This window comes from Hippocampus guttulatus, chromosome 2 (genome assembly GCF_054856545.1).
Source record: "Hippocampus guttulatus isolate MCC_2025c chromosome 2, RoL_Hgut_1.0, whole genome shotgun sequence".
NCBI lineage: Eukaryota > Metazoa > Chordata > Actinopteri > Syngnathiformes > Syngnathidae > Hippocampus > Hippocampus guttulatus.
In genome coordinates, this window is record NC_141262.1 from 16,311,126 (window position 1) to 16,332,387 (window position 21,262).

Here is a 21,262-nt window from a genome sequence, read left to right on the forward strand (position 1 = left end):
CGAAAGACGCTGTAACCCACAGCAACCTGTAGCATTATACAGTACATCTTAAAAAGTTTTGTAATGCAGATAAGTTGTATGACATAAGAACAATGACTGAAGATACCCTCCTCATTGTGAATGAAGCAAAATGCGCTCCAAAGATGTGACTAACCGATTTTCTCATCCTCCTGCACCATCTTCCTCTCCTCATGGAAAGCTCTGAGCCAGCGGATCTTCTCCTCCGGTTTCTTGGCCAGGAAGATGTGGATCTCGTCGCTGTCTTTGTTGCACAATTTGAAGGCATTCTTCACACTTACATTGAAGTCATCGTCTCTCCCATCAATGGCGTCTCGCACCTCGTAGCGATCCATGTCGATGCGACCCTTATAGTACAAAATGTCCCGTCGTATCAGATCCTGGTGAGGTACACAGAAAGTGAGTTGTGTGTAGTGCAAGTATGTGGTGTGTGTGTGTGTGCGTGTGCGCGTGCGCACGCGCGCACGTGCGTGTGCACGCTTAAATCTCTCCTGAGGTGCCAACAAGCTACCTTCGATTCATATCCAACCGTCTGTCTTACGAAACCCTTTCCATCTGCTGCCGAAATAGACTACTGTAACACCCACTTTGCACATCGAGGGATGCCATGCCAGTCTTCCAGAAAATACACTCACCAACACTATTTTAACACTGGTATTGATAAGTGTACTGTAGCAGCACTTGTACAAGGTAAAGTAGTTGCATAGTTGCAACTCTGTGACCTTACAATTATTCTTGAAGTAAAACTTCAAGAATAATTTGATTAGGGATGGGTGAGTATCGACACCAGGTATCAGGCATATATCAACCTTACGATTTTGCATAAGGATCTGTTCAAGGTTGCCAAATTGTTCACCAGACGACCATTAAAACTGCTGGTGAACCTCTGGAGAATGTCCTGCTCCTCAGTGGTATACGCGCTTTACATTTTATGGTGAAATCATAGTATTGCATATTAGTTGAAAGGTGAATTCAGCCACCAGATCGGACTCGGCTCACCCAAAAGAACAAGGCTTGAATGTTTAGGTCACGCCAATATTTCAAAGGATGTTTAATTGTATTTCAACTACACTACAACACAATGGTTACATTTATCTGCAGAGTGCCTTTTATAATCAATTAACGTAGCAGAGAATTATATAACACACACATTCACAATCTCAGAAAAGGCAGAGGCCAAAATTTGATCATGCCAACAGTGCATCAAACACAAATTACCTGGACCAACGTAACTTTATTTACTTCTGTGTACCCATAAACTCATCGCCACAGCACGATTGCCTTAGGACCGAACAAGAAGCCAGCTGCATGACGAGGTCAGCAGGGGTAAAGTGGGAAACAGAACAGCTAATGAGCTTGCAGAGATAAAGCTGCATCTTCGTACAATACTGATAAGAACAATAGAAGAGGAAAAGCTAGCGGGCGAACAACCCCAAAGGCCTGTCACTGGATTTAGAATGCTTGAGAAGGAAGTATAGAAAAAAAAAATGGAAAGAAAAAATGGCTAAACATATAATTCAGCCTATCCTTGGAGCTTTTTTTTTTATTAAGTGGCACTCCAAAAACTGAGATCTGCCGACATACTGGAATTGAGTTGTGGCGCTAGAAATGATCGGTGGCGAGAGATAGAGGGTGGATGAAGCCAATAAATGATAAATGAAGACAGCACTAACAAACAGTATGTAAACCATACATGAACCGTACACTGTGTGTCTTTGTGTAAATGATGAGAAAATGGTCTTGGGTTCACATTTGGATGCACGTGAGGATGCGTTCCCTCCACCTCGGTGAGACAGTGTGCCCAAGTGTCTCACTGCCTTCGTGCCTGTGCCTCCGTGTACTTGTATAGTTGAGTGTAGTCGAGCATGAACATCCGTCTGACAGGGGAGCACAGCCTCGGTGCATCGAAGCCCAAACTACCGCGGTTACAATTTGAGAAATGTGCTGAGTATTTGGACATAACTGAGGGCTCATGCGTCTTGCAACGGGTCATAGAGTATATTTGAAGCCTAAGCAAGAATTCACATAGGTTTCAAGCAACGCTTTGGTCAATATGGGATGGACTTTGTGTTCTCCCTCATCATCTTGTTTCAAGCAAACGGGAATCAAAATGAAAGGAGAAAGTGAACAAAAAGAAAGACATTTTACCTTCTTACAGAGAACCAGCTGGTGATCAAAGAGGAAGAAGACTCGCTGCTGGCTGCGCCCATATGGCTGATAGATCCATGACAGCTCCCCAGTGTAGATGAGCTCGGAGCTTCTGTCCAAGATATCATCCCCCTAGGCACATGAAAACAGATACAAAAATCAATAAATCAAAGGTTTCCTTGTTGAAAGAATTATGAAATAATATAATTATTTTTGGCTTCGTCTTTTTAATCCAGGATGCTTAATAACGTCCTTTACAAATAGAGCATAAGAGTAGATAGAGCGAAAATACATTTTGTACTTGCAAGGAGAGGATTCAAAGAATCTTTAACAGAGATGTTGAGAAAAATGGTAAGCCCCCTTGGAAGGTAAATCCAATGTATTTATTTCAAGGCATTTAGAATCTCCTTTTGTCTAGTCTTACTCCTATTCATTTGGTTTGCTTGGGCCTTGAAAACATGTTAGTCATGTGTCATATTTTAAGATCAGATCCCACAACTAAATACGACATAAGAAATGTAAAAAGAGAGAAAGAGAGAGAGAGAGAGAGAGAGAGACACACACACACACGCACCCGCAGCGAGACAGCACACACATATGGGAAATCCACTTTTAGAACATTACGTGACCATATTTATAATTTGACAAATAATTGTGGACAAAATGGCGCAGTTAGTAAAAATGTATGAGCAGCCCGCACCTTGCGGGTCCAATTAAGTGAATGGGAGTGAGACTACCTTTCAATACATACTGTACATACATACACACATATATATATATATATATATATATATATAAACATGGCCAAGTACACAACCAGACATGGCTATTTATTTAATTTATCTAATTCATACAGGAATAATTTAACCTGACCCATGTTCAACCTTCTGTGTGCATTCTGACAGAAAGACACAGAGTTGGAGTGACTTTCCTGTATGAACCGGTAGGAGCATTGAAAAATGCACCACCGCTCTGTTTGACCGGATTAAATGTTTACCAGCACACACAAAAAAAAAAAATGGGAGCACCGTATTGGGCGCATTGTTGAGCCCCGTTTTGTCCCTTAAGCTGTAGTTTTGAGTATAGAGACCCAGTGTGAAGACATTTGTCATTTGAACACATGCACGCACACGCACATACCTCCCAGTCCAAAACAGATGCTTGCCATTGGGCAATTTTGTCAATGTTTTCCAGCCTCCTCTTCCTCTCATTGATCTGCTGGGTGACGTTTCGCATCACTGCCAAGGCTGCTGCCACGTATCGATAGTCGCTAGAGACACAAACACAGTGAAAGCATATAATGACTATTGGGGAATTAAAAGGTCAAACTAAGCTCTTTAAAAACTGGCCACTCTAAAAGAATTTAAAATGTTTTAGTCGTGATAGTCACAGTCTACCTTACTAGGCATGATCTGTACACTGAAGTAATAGAGAAAAGCCTGCTGGAACAAGGTCCAAGAACAAGTCAAGACACTGCTGAATTCTAATTAGCCACTTGGTCTAGCGACTGTAAAAATGACTACATCTGATGATGATTTCTCCCTCTTTTCCTCTGACTGCAATCGATCCAAATATAGTGTGTATGTTTTTGACAGTCCTTGGCAGATTCTCTGCAGTCAAACGGTGTGAATTGGCTGACAGAGCTGGCACCTGTCCCTATCTGGCTGAGAGCGCCTGGTTTGTGAGTGACGTGGACCTGGCTGCGTTATGCTAAATTTCTTACACGACGTTTCTGTGCATGACTTGCACGTACAAGTCTGCATGTCTGAAATGTCATGTACAGTATGAGTTTGGGCATAAGAGAGCTTTTCTTCAAATACCTGCGAAGAGAGCTATAAAGCTCTGATTCTGCACTCATGTAGCAAAATGCAAATCTGATACAATCCTAAACTTGAATATGCAACGAAACAAGATTAATTCGCAATAGATTATTTTCGAAGGACTAAGGCCTTCTAATACAGCGCTGTTATACGTACGATGTGTCATACCTGTGCTCTTGTGCAGTGTATTTGAGAAGCTCAGCCAACTGGAGGGGATATTTGCAGATCTTCTGGACAGGGGTGAGCAAGAAGCCGTCTATGGCAATGTCAATCATTTGCTGAAGGAGTCGACAGGCCTCAAAGAAATGCTGGTACCTGCCATCCCTCATCAACTTGCTCAGCTCCATGCAAGCGTCCAAGTGGTTATTACAATATTCTGAATATATCCAGAAACCATCTTGCTGTAATAAAGAAGAACAGCAACATCAGACACAAAATAAAATGAATTAAATCTCCCAAGCGTGAACACGCATTCAAGAATATTTTTTAAACATTCCTGATTGACTTAGGTATGTTTAAAATGATGTTAGTCATATACATTCCTGCGACCTATGAGACTGAAGCGGAATACTATTACCCAGTACAATGATTTTTCATTCATACAAGATGATCAAGATTGTCCGGCATTGACCAAGGTCAAGTTCAGTCATTGTTTGCTTAGTTAGGTTCTTAACTCTTCAGCCAAACATCGTTGTTGCTGAAGGAGTCATATAAAAGTGAAAACAGAACATTTATGTATAATTCTCATGCATCAAAGACAACATGAAAACACACATTTTTTGAAAAAACAAAAATAATAATAGTATGGGCAAGAAAATCTAAACTGGAAAAGAAAAATCTTTGTTCTGACATGTCCGAAATATGCTGAAAGAATCAAGCAAAACACAGAATTCTGTAAAGTGCAGCCCTTAAGGAGGAATAAGAACAGGACAGGCACAGCAGAATGGCATGTGAGCACATATCCATGTTAAATTGTTGATAGGATTGGTGCATTCTGGTGGTGCATGCTTACGTCTATTAATTTGCGTTTATATTTAAAAACATCTTTGATCGTGCACAATGAACTCACATGTTCTAAGAAGCATGGTCCAATTTCAGAGAGGTGGGGCTCTTCTGTGTTGTACTGTTTCTCCAAGTCTCGAACAAATCCCATCTGGAAGCGATAGATGTCCTCAATGTTTCCAAAGATGACCTTCAGTTGGTCATCATTAAACATGTCCACACGCTTCCTGCACTGGCGAAGGTAACCCTGCAAAATAAAGGGTTTAAGTGCAATCATGTTTTCAAAGATGAGGAGGTTGGGACCCTGCAATTGAATGAAAATGGAAATAACAGTAATTTCAAATTATGATTCAAAGATATATAATGCCCAATCCAAGGACTAATATTAAGGTAAGTATTTTTCCATTATTAGATACGTATTTAGTTTTCCAACAATGTAGAAGACTAATACTAAAACCATATATATATATTGCTTGTGTTGTTACACGTGTATTTTGTTCACATACTTGCATGCTCATAAAGGACATGTACCATAGTCGTATCCCAAATAAGGAAATTCAGTTATAAGGAAAGATTGGACAACCTTACTAGAGAATACCTACTGTAATTTATCATTTGTCCCCTTTAAATCTGCAAGTATGTGTTGACTCGCAGCTAAGAATGCCATCTAATAATTTGTACCTTTTAGCTAGTCTGTATGCATTTTGTACCTCACAAATGTCCTTGAGGTGTTTGATGTAGTGTCTCTCCGTGCTCATGATCTCATTGATGACGTTAGCTCTCATCTGGTCACGGTTCTGGAGAGGCGAGCCAAGACACAAACAATCGTTGGCTGGGTCCAGGTGACCATTTTGAACCTCGCTCGTCCCTTCGGCTGGTTCCCCTGCGCCGTCCTCTTGATTCACCCACAGCTAAGGACAAATATATTTACACGCACAAACATGGACACGCGATGACTCGGTAAGATGTGTGTTAACTACATTTGATGAAAAGCTTTTAAGAAAATAAACAAACAGAAAATACAAACCCTTCATTCAAATTTGAAAGTGACTTAATCCCACAAACACACTCCGACATCAGACAGATACTACGGCACATGTGATAGCAATTCAAAGATTAGTTTCCAGAGGGTATCTGACCTTGCGTGTGACGCCCCTTTTCACTTAGGCACGCATATGCAGGTATTAAAGATAAGAAGTGACCACAACTTTGTTTTTTTCTTTTAATACATATAAATAAATAATCTGGATCCTGATCATTTTTTTCTACTTAAAAAATGTATCTGTAACCAGGTGAATTTACTCTATTTTATTTTGTCAAGTGGTTGCACAAAATAAAATCATCTGGTCTTGATTGGGTATAAAAGGAGCATCCCCCAAAGGCACAGTTGTTCACAAGCAAAGATGGGGCAAGGTTCAACTTTTTGTGAACCACTCCGTGAGCAAATTGTCCATAAGTTTAAGAACATTTCTCAACGTAGAATAGCAAGGAATTTCAGAATTTCATCGTTTATATATATATATCCATCATAAATCCAGCACCCTGAGACTGTACGCAAGCCGAAAGGAAGGAGGGACTAGTGAGTGTGAGAGCCACTGTCCAGGATGAAACATCCAAGCTCCATGAATACATCAAGGAGAAGGCTCCAACGGATGACGTACTCAGAGAATGTCTCAGACAATGGGGAACAGAGGATGAGGCGCTGGAAGAGGGACCATCATGGGAGGACAAGCCCCTACACGGGAAGTACCACCGGACCATAACTGAAGTGACTGATCTCAAGAAGTCCTATCAGTGGCTAGAGAGGGCTGGCCTGAAGGATAGCACAGAGGCACTCATCCTGGCTGCTCAGGAGCAGGCCCTGAGCACCAGAGCCATTGAGGCCCAGATATACCACACCAGACAAGACCCAAGGTGTAGGTTGTGCAAAGAGGCACCTGAGACGATCCAACACATAACTGCAGGGTGTAAGATGCTGGCAGGGAAAGCCTACATGGAACGCCATAACCAGGTGGCTGGCATAGAGTACCGAAACATCTGTGCGGAGTATGGACTGGAAACCCCAAGGTCAAAATGGGAAACACCTCCGAAGGTGGTGGAGAATGACAGAGCGAAGATCCTGTGGGACTTCCAGATCCAGACTGACAAGATGGTAATGGCGAACCAACCAGATATCGTGATCATAGATAAAGGGCAGAGGAAAGCCGTTGTAGTGGATGTAGCGGTCCCAAGTGATGGAAACATCAGAAAGAAGGAACACGAGAAACTCGAGAAATACCAAGGGCTCAGAGAGGAGCTGGAGAGAGCCTGGAAGGTAAAGGTGACAGTCGTGCCTGTGGTGGTCGGAGCACTCGGGGCAGTGACCCCCCAAACTAGATGAGTGGTTGCAACAGATCCCGGGAACAACATCGGACATCTCAGTCCAGAAATGTGCAGTGCTGGGAACAGCAAGGATACTGCGCAGAACCCTCAAGCTTCCTGGCCTCTGGTAGAGGACCCGAGCTGAATGGGGGACGGATTTTTTATATATATAAATATATATATATATATAAGCAGCAAGGCCGAAATCCAACATTGAACGCTTGAACGCTTCGATCCCTCAGGAGGTTCTGCATTAAAAACAAGCGCCATTTAGTAACGGATACGGTCACATGGCCACAGGAACAGTGCGGAAAAACAGTCCCAGTTAACACAGATTGTCACTTCACCTATTATTGTTGTTTCATTTTATTTTTTTAACAGTGATGTGTTCACTTTCTATACCTAGTGCAGATCTTTGAAAATGTACTCACATGCACATTTGCCCACCCAACATTCATACCCACAATGTCACACACATAATACTGTATCCAATCCTGCTAATAGAAAGGGCACAGTGAGCGTGACTTTAAATGCCCAGCAGCCAACACCTGATGAAACAAACTTTTCCAATATAACAGTGAAGAAAAACTGACAGGTAGAATGCCAAACACAAGATGAGAAATGCAGCGCCACAGACAAGCAGAGTGACTGGTGGGAGAGCACCGAACTGCAAAGACGAGAATCAGTAGCGCAGCCTTACAACCAAAAAATAGTCAGAGTCAACAGTAAATGAACTGTACTGAAAAAAAAAAAAAATTAATTGCAGTAGGCATTAATATTAAGGTACATTTTATATTAATAGGAGTAGTAATATTTTAAATATTTTGGATCCAAATCTTGAACAAGAAAATGAAGAACTTTACTTTTGACTCATCGCGATGACCGAGTATCTAGGACACCTCTCAAGAGTGATTGGATGAAGTTAATGTTTGGTAATATTGAGGGTGCGTTGCGTGGTGGGTTGGACAGGCTAGATGGTTGGATGAGGCTGGGGAAAAAAAACGCACCTTTGACGTGGTGTTTTGGAACCGTGGAGTTGCTATGGGGTTGATATAGAAAACCTGTTTTGTTTGGGGCTGAGGAGGGTGGGGTTCCACCTTGGAGAGAAAGAATGACACAACAGAAAGATACTTTTTGGTTGACAGTCCTGCCCTCTTGGGAGTGACAATGGAAGGGTGGACAGGTGGGAATGGCAATGAGGAGTGTCTGGAGGTGGGGGAGGCATTCTGCTGTGAGGCTCCACCTACAAGGATCCTATCTTCTTTTAGTGAGCCCACAAAGAAATAACACACGGTGGCTTCATCAGACATCAGTTCAAACAGAGTTGGGTTGGTTGTGTTCAGATGTGGGTAATTAAATAATCACAACGTAGCTAAAAACAAAACAAAAACAGCATAGACCAGCAATGTGTTTTATTGCGTTTTTGTGCTAAGATCAGCAGCAAAAGCAAAACAAAACAGCAAAGATTCAAACAGCCCAACTTTCAGTCACTGGACAACTTGCTCTATGAATTGAGCGAGAGCCTCCGAGCAGGACCAGCATGCTGCTGGGGCCCTGCCAGGAATTGGTGATAACTGGTGACCAGCTGATGTTTTGCTGGTGTCACCAGCTAACAGTAGAGCAACGACAGCACCCAGCTGGGTGGCTGTGGCTCAGTCGGTAGAGTGGATTGCACAGGGACCGAAAGTTCAGGTGAATCATGACTGCTTTTGTTGTGCCTTTGCTGCTGGTCTTGCTCGTGACGCCAGCAAGACCAGCATGCTGCTGTGGCCCTGCTCGTAGCTGATGACACCAAATAGACAAGCTTGAAAACACAACAAAACCATGCTGGTCTATTATTATTCTTTTTTTTTTTTTTTGAGAGGGAAAGAATAAACATAATGCCACATAAAGGGGACATTCCCCTGCATTTATTTTTAGTGGGGCAATATTAATTAGTCCAATAAATAACCGTTCACCATTGTGTATGCAATATGTGTGAAGAGCCAGCATACCAATGTTTGTTTGTTTGCATACTGTATGTTCATGTGCCTCCAGTTGTGTGTGTGGGTGTATGTTGCGTCTGTAATTGTGGGCCAGCTGCGGCTGCAACAGACTCACCCGCACAAAGCTGGCAGGAAACCATCCCTCCTCCTCATCAATCTGGCCCCACCACCAGTCCTTGTTGGATGCATCCAGCACCTTTATGACGTCACCGGCTTTAAACGCCAACTCTCGGTCCGCCATGGTCACATGGTCCCATACCGCCTCAGCGTTGACGATTGACCCTCCACTTATCAACTAAAGAATAGGCGAGAACAGAGAATATATCTCAATCACAGCTCATTAAGATTTGTCTCCAACTGGGTTGACACCAATGACACAACATAGTAGAAATAACCATATCCCAAGTTTCATCTGAAATGACAGATGTGAATGTGCAATCGCTAAATTATACCACACTCTGGGGCTCACTTATCTGCTGTCTTATGTATCTTAAAAAAACAACAACAACTTTCATTTGGTGTATAGGTTGAAGTTATATGTAAATTCTTATAAAGAACAATTGCTCTATGATTTGTGTTTCAATTTGAATGAACTAATTAAATAAATGTGACAGCAATTACAATACTTATCTTTTGTGTTGAAACCACTCAGATAACTAATGGGTGCAAATACAACCCCTCAAAGCCCACTGATAGCGTGAAGGACTGCAAACAACACGGTTGCTAACACAAACCACAGCACAATATAACAAAGTGCAACAACACAATAAAAGGGCAAAACTATGACAGGAGAAACAACACAGTGTTCAGACATGCATCCGTCAACAGGGGGAGGGGGGGGGGGATCATGGCCTGTGAGCTGATTGGCATTCTTTCACAGATACAGGCAACTAAAAGTCGTTCTCATGAAAGGACAAGAGACCGCAGCATTGCTTAAATGGGACCCAGAAAAGTGAAATCATCCATTTAGTGTACAGAAATGCTATCATCACGCTGCTTTGCTTCCCAGAGACTAACTTCATGTCCACATTACGTATGAATCTTTGATAAAGCTCCATATAATTGTTTGGCCAAACTTTCTCTTCCAGTTTTGGGTCTACTTCACCAGAATGCTCCGGCCCAAACATTAACTAAGTATCCAGTTGTGGGCAGCCAGTTCTATCCAAGCCAGTCAAGATCTGCTTTGGCACGAGGTAATTAGTTTACAGAGGCTAGTCGCTAAACTATATGAACTCTTAGGATGAAATCTAAACTACGTTTTGTCTAGGATTTAGAATTTGGCTCAATAAAACCTTCTGTGGAATAATTTGTTTGTAATGTAAAAATGTTTTTATTATTGCATTGCATTGTTTTAGTAGCCCCCCAAAATTTAAAATAAACACATTTAATACAAAAAGGGAGAAATGTTCAAGTGTGAATAGATGGACGACTGTATACAATTGAAAACAGACCAAGGGCACAGTGTTAAAACGTGCAAGCAAGAAATGAGCAATCTCATCTTTCGTGTTGGTTCAATGTTACATGTCATAAAGCATGAATAATTTTACTAAGGCTGAGGGGGGGGGGGGAATCATTTATTTAAGAATGTTTTTGACATTTCCAAAGAAAATGCAAAATTTGCAACTATATCTTGATCATTTTAATTTGTAATGGGTATTTTAAACTTTATGATGTGGGGTATAATGTTAAATGATTTGACTCGAGAGGGAGATTATTTTATTAATATTTGGATTCGTGACAATATTTTTATCTAAACATGTAACTTATATTTGGTCGAGTAAATAAATAATCGTGGACTGTATACTATAAATGAAATTATTAATTTACTGAAATTAATTTACGCACATGGGGAAGATATGTTTATATGGCCAATATATGTTCCTATAATCAATAACACCTTTTTTTGGGAGGGGGGGGTTGAAGTAAACTTGATCCTCGGTCAAACAGAGATAGATAGATTGATAGATAGATAGATAGATAGAAACAAAAACATCTATTGATAAAGAGTGATCCGAATTGAGTACATTTTTTTCATTTTCATTAAAAAAATCCATTAAAAAAAACAAAACAAAACAAAACAAAACAAAAAAATTCACAGTTCAGTTAATTGTTGATCTTTTTACTAGATGGAAACAAAGTTTCGAAGTGAATTGAACAAACAAATCGAAATAATGAACAAGCACATCAGACTCTTACTTGGGGTATAATGCAGTTTGTCCGATTGGGGTTGTCGTAGCCTGATATCGCCCAGAAGCAAACTGATTTGCATTTTGCTCGCTTGAAGCCAAACGGTGTTCTGCATTATGCATACTGGTGAGCGGTAGAGATGTGTATTCAATATAAGGTATGAATTTGCCCGATTTGGACCCTGTGGTCCAGTTGCGGTAATTGATAACATCTTTATATTCTCTTCCATGCGCACTTTTAAATGTGACAGAAATACCCAAATTGTTTGCACGCATCACCTCACTGTGTTCCCCTGGGAATGCTTGTTGTAAACTATTTTGAAGCCTCTGCACTTACGAGCTGCAGCATGGGCTCCTTCAGGAGTTGGACGAGACTCATTTCTTCCAGTTGCTCTTTTCTTTTTTAAACCCCTTGGGAGTCTATGAGAGTTTTGGGGGGAAAATGTTTTTGTTTGTTTGTTTTATTACAAAGCGATCCAGTGCGGAGATGGACTGCAAGGGGGTCTAGATAGATGTTTGCAGGGTTATTAGCCGAGTCATCAAAGGAATAACCGGTTCTAAAAAGATTTGTTGGTGACAGCCCTAATTTTTAAAACTTTGCATTCAGTATGATAATATCAGTTTGTTGCTGGAAATCACAGAGAGCATATACTGTATAAAAAGTTCAACTTTCGTTTTCAGGATACATGACTAAGCACTGCATCATACTGGATTTCTAATGAAGTGTCCAATGAACAAAGTTAATCACATATTCAGTAAACAAACTAACATATCTGGAGAATCTGCTAAATTCTTCCCTGCATGTCATTCAAAAGCACCCATTTCTGCATGCGGGTTTCGCTCAGAGATGTCACTGAGTAGATTGATTACATCGGCAATCACACAGGGCTGTGAGCTGCTGCAACAATAGTTCCGGCCTATATCTCAAAGCTCTTGACTTCAGGAAGAGAGGAGGATTACTGCAAAAACATGTGTCACGCTGCCATGGAAACAGCATGGATGGAGGCTACTCAAAAAGATTAAAAATCTTTGTTCATTCAGGAAGAGAAATTGGATTTATATCATTCAAACTGAAATAATTACAATGCAGAAACACATCATGGCATGATCAACCTGACTGGGTCAGCACATACAGAACAGAGGTCAGCCTCGATGCTCCCCTATTAAAACTTATCAGGTTCACATCACTGCACTACATCATATTCTGCCCATTTCACCAGAGTGCAGTTTCTAACAATATGCTGTAATACAGGCAACAGACATCAGGAAAAAGGGGAAGACAGCAATCCAGTAAGTCACTACAGCAATGTTCCTTCCTATTCAGTTCTCTCCTTTGCCTCTTTCCATCTCCTTAATGAGATCAGCACTCTCCAATATAGTGCATTCGTTTCCAGACATTTCTGAACAAATTAAAATCACCATATAGTCAAGTGCAAAAATTGCCCCCTGCCTTAGCCAAATTCAGCCATACCGTAGCTTCAGCAAATAACATCGGAAAGCTCTTCCACACAAACACTCCCGATCTGTGATCTGACAGCTGTAATGACCGACACAGTATGTCAAGTTGCACCAATATAAATCAGGACCCCACTCAAATTGCAAGATCTGTATTTAGGTCAAAGCAAATCAATGCAGAGGAATGTTGTAGAGTGGACTTATGTGGCATGTAGAAGCGATATAAATTAACACCAAGTAAAAAAAAAAAATACAAAAATATAATGGCTTGAGCCCTTCTGTGTTTGCACCACAAAGCATCAGCATTTGCTGCACTGGCAGCTCCACTGCATTCTTCCTCTCTTTGAAGTTGTTGCATAGTTGCACTGAAGCACCGGCAGCATTCCTAAGCAAATACATATGTTTCAACAAGCCTTACCATGTTCGTAGCATGTAACTGTAAGGAGAGCGCCTGCATGGAGAAGTCCGGATCATATGATCACGAATCCCTTTCAATAGAGCAAAAAATTACAGATGCCTGCGAGAGCAAATCCCAAGCTGTCGTTTAACAGGGTGCTATATTCCAGAAAGAGGTTTCTCTTTCTGACGCACAGAGTGAGTCTCGTGGTCCGTCCTCCCTGCGTCTGCCAACCTTGTTATGTAAGACACATATACCCTGAGTCTGGGAGCCAATCAGAAAGAGCTCTTCCTAAAATCAGTGAGAAATAGCAGCACCTCTCTCATACACATGGTTTTGTCACTCACACACACTATACACACATTTATACCTTGCACAAAGTTGAACAGAACTCTCCAAGAAGGCACCTGACCCGGAGGGACTGGAAATATATGAATGCCTTCCGATTGAATAAAAGAGAGTCGATACATATAAGTTGCACAAAAATAAACCACCGCAGACATGGACTTGCCAATGTGTCACTTAGTTTAAAATGGTGCCAGAGTCATGAAGCAGGAGTACGCAACATCATGTTTGCTCTGCTTACAGTCCTGTGTGGGCCCATACATGGAAGGAAACTCAAGCTTTGTTCTACAGTGAAAAGAACATCAGCCCACATGCCATGACAAGTGAAAGAGCTACCTTCCCTTGTAATAAAAATGGCTGCCAAGAATTTGTCTACACATGCAGTGAAACCTTTCCACCTTCACTGAACAAACACATATGACTGAGCCTACAAGGTGAGGGGGCACTTATATCTATTAAAAAAACCAAAACAAAAAAAAACAAAAACAAAACAAAACAGAAAGCAAACTAGCCTGCCCGCCATCACTAATAATAGGAATGTCATGAACAATTCTGAGATGGGCTTTTAGCATATCTATTTATAAAATTCATGAAACATTTATGACACCTGCCTCCCATCCTTTATTTGCTCATGCTACTGCATGCGGAAGAAATGAAACGGGCATTTTCCCTCCAACATGCCTTTTCACTTGGCGGATAAAAAAAGAAAAAAAGAAAAAAGGAGCTGTAAGCCTCAGAAACAAGTGCATTGTTGAAGTGTGAATATTCCAGGACTGGAAATGGGAGCAGAGTTTAACTGCATCTAAGATGGGGAAAACCTAATGTGGAGGCCCTCCTTTATTAGGCCTAGCCGTGTCCACACAACCGATTACTGTTCAAGTACCACGATTCTGCAGCATCTGCAGCACATATCTCACTTGCAGGCATCTTTGCTCGGAATAACACGTTGCCTTCAGTAAGGAGATCACATATTTGCTGCCATGTTGTCAATAATAAACAATAAACATCATGCAGCAGCAGGATGAGGTGAAAGGATATCTATCGCCCAGCCTACTAACATACCAAGAGAATCCAATTACTCTGATACTCATAAGCCATGGAATACAACATGGAGGAAAGAAAAAGAGAGGATGTCGGCAAAAGGGACGTGTTTATATGCGGGAGGAACTCGAGTGACCACAGAAAAAGGTTACAGCATCACGGGTCTCGTGTGTCCGCACCACCACCAAACAATCGATCACAAACGAACGGTGAGAGGACACACTACACAACGAAGGATCGCGGGGAGGGTGGATAACACAAATACATTATGTTGTACCAACGTCATTCATTTCAACGCGGAGCCGTGATGGAGCGCCGGGTGTCCCCGCTCTCAACCACCGCGCACCGCCTGTCTCTCCTCTCCTGCGTGACAGTGAAGTGCGCTGCGAACCGGGCCCCGACCGCAGATCCATTAACGAGTACCGAGGATGAACATCAACAGCACGTTCACAAGCACCAGCAACGCGATCACCGTAAACACCACGCAAGTCTGGACATCCAAGGCCATGGCGCAGCACTGCGGGCCGTGAGAGGCGTTCTCAGTTCGGCGGTATTCAGCTGTGAAGACCCAAGGCAAGCCTGTAATCCACCTTCACGGTTGGGCAAAACGTGGAAAAAATATGCCGATACGCCTCCTCACACTGCGTCTTGTAATTCATAGTGGCAGAGGAAGGGATGCATCATCCTCACCATCATCATCGTCATCAGTCCGCACCGCGATTTCTCGCTGCTGGTCAACACCTTGACGGTGTTTTGCTCTTGCCGACAAACGAGCGACTCTCCGGGCTGCAGATTAAAAGCAGGCGGGGGGAGAGACGGTGTGCAGGCTGTTCGCAGCTGCGAAGCTGCCTTCCGGTGAGCGGGGACCAGGGAGAGAAGGGCTCAGCGTTGGAGAGGCGGTCTTGAATTAATACTCATCAGCCTCCACTGCGAGACTACCGGCATCAGACATCACACCAGGCGGGGAGGGGCACGGCCAGCCCCCTCGCTGATTTCATTGACCACCAAAGCTAAATTCACAACCATCACCCCTTCGAACAATACCACCGTACGTGCTATGCAAAGCGATTGTAACATTTATCAGTCACACCTTAGGGGGGGGGGGGGGGGATTTCATGACAACCGAGGCATTTTCTTTAAAGCGTTGAACACTTTCTAATTTGACATGATGTCAGCATTTTCTACCCTTCCGTCTGAAGCTCGTCTGGCTAATCGATCCCATATAGTTACATTTCACATGGGGGAGACAACAACAATAATTCAAAGCCGTATTTCGATGTGAAATCGTTTTTGTACAGCAATCAAATCCTCACACTCGCGGACATACTTATTCTTTTCAATAGATATGCCTAAATAATTTGGACCTACAGTAATCCCTCGTTTATCGCGGTTAATGGGGACCAAAACCACCCGCGATAAACGGAAATTCGCGAAGTAGCGACCAATTAACATATACAGATAAAAAAATAAAATTAAGTCCGCAAACAGTCCGCGAGAAGCTACAAAACAACAGCGAGTCACATAGAGCAACAGATACAGTACTGTACTCCATGTATATGATTAAAAAAATATGAATATGTTTGAAAAAATCCACGATGCACCGAATCCGCGATAAAAGAACCGCGAAATAGCGAGGGATCACTGTATTGGCATATAGGAAGGATGGATGTATAGTTAACTCGCAAATCACATAATAATGAAATAGAATAATATTAACCTCCTGTACTGCACTATGTTTACCAAATTAAATTGTATTTCGATTTTAAAAAATTGACTGAGTAATGTTCTGCGAAAGTAGTACTGTTACTTGAGTACAGTTTTGACAACTATACTCACCTCTATAAATAACATTTGAAGGAAAATCTCCAAGTGCGACACAACATTAAAAACATTGGTCAGAAAAAGATAAACTAACAAACAAAATTGGCGAGTGTTTTTTTTTTCATTTGACAGTTGAAGTCACACATTACCTTCCATTACATAAATTACACAGGTGTTCCAAATAGTCCCACATAGCATTCATAAACCACAAACAAAAACTGAAGCCATGGGCAATTGAGTAACAGAACACGTACATAGTTATACAGAGACATAACAGAAGTTTAGAATCTATTGTAACTTCCGATACTCAATAGCGAGAGTAGGTATTGTCTGAATATTTGTGCCCTCATTGTTGCGAAGATTACGACGGGTGCAGCCTGTGATAAATAATTTCATAGGCTGCATTTGATTCAGTTCAGTCACCACATTCCCAAACCAGTTATCAAGTCAACCACTCAACACATCTTCACATAGTACTTCAGGTTTGGATCAAATACCTCAGAATATCCATCCATCCATCCATTTTCCGAACCGCTTGATCCTCACTAGGGTCGCGGGGGGTGCTGGAGCCTATCCCAGCCATCTCCGGGCAGTAGGCGGGGGACACCCTGAATCAGTTGCCAGCCAATCGCAGGGCACACAGAGACGAACAACCATCCACGCCCACACTCACACCTAGGGAGAATTTAGAGCGTCCAATCAGCCTGACATGCATGTTTTTGGAATGTGGGAGGAAACCGGAGCACCCGGAGAAAACCCACGCAGGCCCGGGGAGAACATGCAAACTCCACACAGGGAGGCCGGAGCTGGAATCGAACCCGGTGCCTCTGCACTGTGAAGCCGACGTGCTAACCACTGGACTACCGGGCCGCCTACCTCAGAATATGTTTTGAAAAAAATAACACCAGAAGGAGTGCATCAATATTTTTAAAGCCATAAATAATTTCCAAGGCACTTTCTGCACATACATTCAGATAAAAGCAAAGGCTCGTGAAAGTGAGGCTTTCAGCGAATTGCAAAGGGCTGTCCGGAGCATCACAGCTAAGATATGACAACCCTTCTCAAACAAGATCCTGCTCTGTGCTTGCATATGTATGTGTGTGCATGTGTGTGAAAGGCAGAGGGAGCATATTACATAAGCCTGCCTTTCCACTGTGGGCTCACTCTCCAATCTCCCTGACATTTAGACAACAAAGGTCACATCTAAAAGTCTAAATCTGCACAGACACCAATGCTAATGTACTCATGCATATACAGAAGCGTTCTTTGTTAAAACAGTATAATTACCCATGGTATTAGATCCGATAAAATGCTTTAACTTATTTTACGTGAACAACAAGCATTGAAACCTGACCCTACATGTTCTTCTCGTTGACTGACCGAGCCCTCATCTTGTTTAGACACATTTTCATCCCACATAAAACTGGATAGACTGGTTTATCATTTATTTAATATACCTTAGTTGATCGGAAAACTTGCAAAAGAGTATTTATTGCTTAGCTATTTTCCAAGCTGTGGGTCCTGATGCTGGGCTGTAAACTACATTGAATCGCTATCAGTATGGTACTTTATATCCACAAACTTGTTGTGAAAATGAATAGTTTCATGAAAAGGGCCCTTGCAGCAAACACAATTTGTCTGTACATGATCTGTCTAGCATGGTGCATTCATTGTTCTCACCTTTTTAAGCAGCAGTCAATGGAAACTGTGAGGTCCTTCAACATTACATTGCAGTTAAAAAGCATATGCATCAATGAGTTTGCAACCAGGAACCAAAAGAATTATACCAAATATATTGACTTGTTTGGTAAGCTGATCCTCTTTACTGTCTACTCTTGTTAAAATTACACTGAACCCTTTTTCCAACTACTACATATCTGATCAGACAACACTCGAATTGACCAAATTCATTCATTATGGCATATCTCCAGGGCACAAAGGTCGGCACTGTTCAAAAACAGTGTCAATGTGATCTTGGGAAAGGAAATAAAAAAGAAAAGAAGAAAAAAGAAGCTAACCAGTTGACATCAAACTAGACTCAACATCTTTACACGGAATGCCACTATGATGCAGATTCACTCGTTTAATTATATTGCTGCTGACAAGCACCCGCTCACACTATATTTCTCAGAGAAACATAGATAAATATTCTGCATATTCATAAATGATATTGATATTACCCATCACCACCTCCATGACCTACTCTGGGAGCAATACAAGGACAGATGCACGTATATATCGTTCATCTTGTGGAGTGTGGTCTGAAGCCCTCTATTAGGAATCAAACCATACTTGGAGGCTAAAGTGGATCGCCAAAATGATGCCACACGCCTCACTAAGAGGCAGTGGAACTGCCATTTCAACAACCGCATCCATAAAGTGCAGACCTTTGTTAAGACAGACAGCCATGCCAGCTCATTATATATTCCTTGCTGTTTTTTATTTGAACAGTCCTGCGCCGCAGTACCTAATATGTGGATAGCATTACAACTTATACTATGGTTCACAGCTGCCTCAATAAAATTAAGCCAAAAAGAAGAAAAAAAAGGAAAAACGTCTTTATCTTGAGGTGCCTTTTGTAGTACTTCAAGAGGTGGCCCAGAATGGGTGAAGAGTTAATGCATATTTGTAACCCTAGAGTTTTGTTCTGAAATCAGTCTGTGTGAGACCACAAACACTTTTAGAAAGTTCCTCCCTGAATAAGGATTTCTGTGTGATCAAATTTGTTTGTGGCCGGAGGGCATTTGGTTTATTGACGCAATGGCCACCACACCCATTTCCACTCCAGTCTGATCCTGTTCTTTTGTTTCTCTCCTATCCCCATGGCAACCAAACTGATTTCCTGCTTTCTCCCAGGGCCTCTATGCCCCAGAATGCCTAAAAAATGCACCTCTTTCACTATTGTCCACAAATTAAACTGAAGGTATGAAAGTATGCATCTGTGCGGCATTTTTTTTTGTTGTTCCATATTTTGCTTGCAACAAGGTTGAAAAACGTTCAGTTGTTAATCAAGATGTATTTTGTTTTTGTTTTTTTCTCCAATGGGGACTTTACCTCCCTTTGGACTGCCAAATCCTGTTTAATCTAATCAGCATTTCCAATTTAGACCCTCTCAACAATTTCACAAAGGTAACTTTTGGGACAAACGTCCAAATAGAGTATGTTATGTTTCCAATAGTGCAGTACAGTAGTCGACTGGTTAGCATGTGTATTTGTTTGGTTGTACAATAATTGCAAAAATAGACCTTTATGAGGGAAAAGGAGTAAAATGACATGACCTGTTTCAGCGTTGATTTGTGGCGTGCGAGCACTGCACTACTGCACTTACATTGTGCCAGTTATGAGTGTTTTTACTAGTGTCACAACTCATCAGAGCACTGGCAGCCACCTGAGGCCTTAAACATTGGAATCCTGGCTGTGTTTTCTGGCTCCCTTTTTGCATGCAATGTCTGTTAGAATTTTGAAAAATGTCTTCTTCAGAGCAGTATAGTTACATCCCCCATGTTTATTCCATTTGAAGTTATTTGTTTGTTACAGTCGATAATAAACAGTCTTCTTACACACTTGACCCAAACAGTCAGCGGCAATGTGTTGTGCACGTTGCCAATGATGGTTAGTTACGCAGAGCGAAAAGAAGCTGTCCATTACAAGACTGTTCGCTGACCAAAATTAGTAGGTAAATAGAGGATTTTTAAAAAATGAAAATAAAGTGCATAACCCAAATTGTTTGTTAAAAGGGACGTTCATAACTTGAGGTTCCAAAATAATAAAAAGCAATGTAAATTATGACCACTTGTGGAGAATGCAAGTGAGGTGAGCTGGTGAAAAATAAACTTTGGGAAGTTAAAAACAAATTGATGTGAGGAGGCGGAGAAAGAAGAGATGCCTGTGGTGAGCTCTAGCTTTCAACTCAGAACTTAAAGGGGGTGGCAGGGTGAAGAAGACATACTAGGACTGAAGTGGTTGCATAATACAGTATTATGTGTGTGTGATGGAGCACTTTCTTTGATGCCCCACTGGTGTAGCAGGCAGCCTGAGAGGTCAGAGGCAGAAAGGACAACAAAATAATATACACAGGAAGTGTCAGCTGCCAGGAAAATCCATCACATTTTTCACACGGGCCTACCGGACACAACTAGAACTAGAACACCTTACAGCCAACTATATTTGTTTTATTCTTTTAGAAGAGGGTCGCCACCATCGCATGTGCACCAATCCATTGAAGGGTCAGTGCCAAACTTCCGACTACGTGAGCTTCTACTCTGTAGAGATTGTTTGCCATGCATGTTTGTCGAACAAGATTTGCATAAGTCAATTTAAGCCGTTTTCAGAAACCTAGAGCACAGACCCCTCAGAACAAACATCGCTGGAGCAGCTGATCAGTGACAACGTGAACCAACTGCTTCTGATAGGTCCAAGCACCTTGTCGGTTACACAAGAGTTTGTCATAATTATCGACCCTACTTAAGCAATCTCGAGTGTGGGTGGTTGAAAAAATAAATTAGCATATACTGCCATGCCTTAATGAGATCACTGCAAGAATGAAATGCACTTGCAGTGTATATTTGTGTATGCCATAATCAAGCAGATGAACATATCTGGAAACAACAGGGGTCTTAGGAGTGATTAAAACAACCTAAAAAGCTGGCTCACTGTTGTTTGCTGATCATTTCAACTAATTGT

At 41.7% G+C, this 21,262-nt stretch overlaps 1 protein-coding gene across 4 annotated transcripts in view; it reads right to left on the reverse strand.

Annotated features, from left to right (window-relative positions):
* The window catches only part of LOC147208678 (uncharacterized), a 42,149-nt gene that overhangs the window by 9,276 nt on the left and 11,611 nt on the right, over positions 1–21,262 (reverse strand). For 3 of the 4 annotated variants that reach the window (XM_086099226.1, XM_086099203.1, XM_086099218.1), the window contains 8 exons: positions 9,450–9,629; positions 8,357–8,446; positions 5,699–5,899; positions 5,056–5,235; positions 4,155–4,387; positions 3,307–3,436; positions 2,167–2,298; positions 155–398 (listed from right to left, as the gene is read on the reverse strand). In XM_086099226.1, coding sequence (XP_085955352.1) covers positions 155–398; positions 2,167–2,298; positions 3,307–3,436; positions 4,155–4,387; positions 5,056–5,235; positions 5,699–5,899; positions 8,357–8,446; positions 9,450–9,629 — 1,390 coding nt within the window. The remainder of the gene's footprint in view (positions 1–154; positions 399–2,166; positions 2,299–3,306; positions 3,437–4,154; positions 4,388–5,055; positions 5,236–5,698; positions 5,900–8,356; positions 8,447–9,449; positions 9,630–21,262) is intronic. The other variant, XM_086099212.1, reaches the window with a different exon arrangement.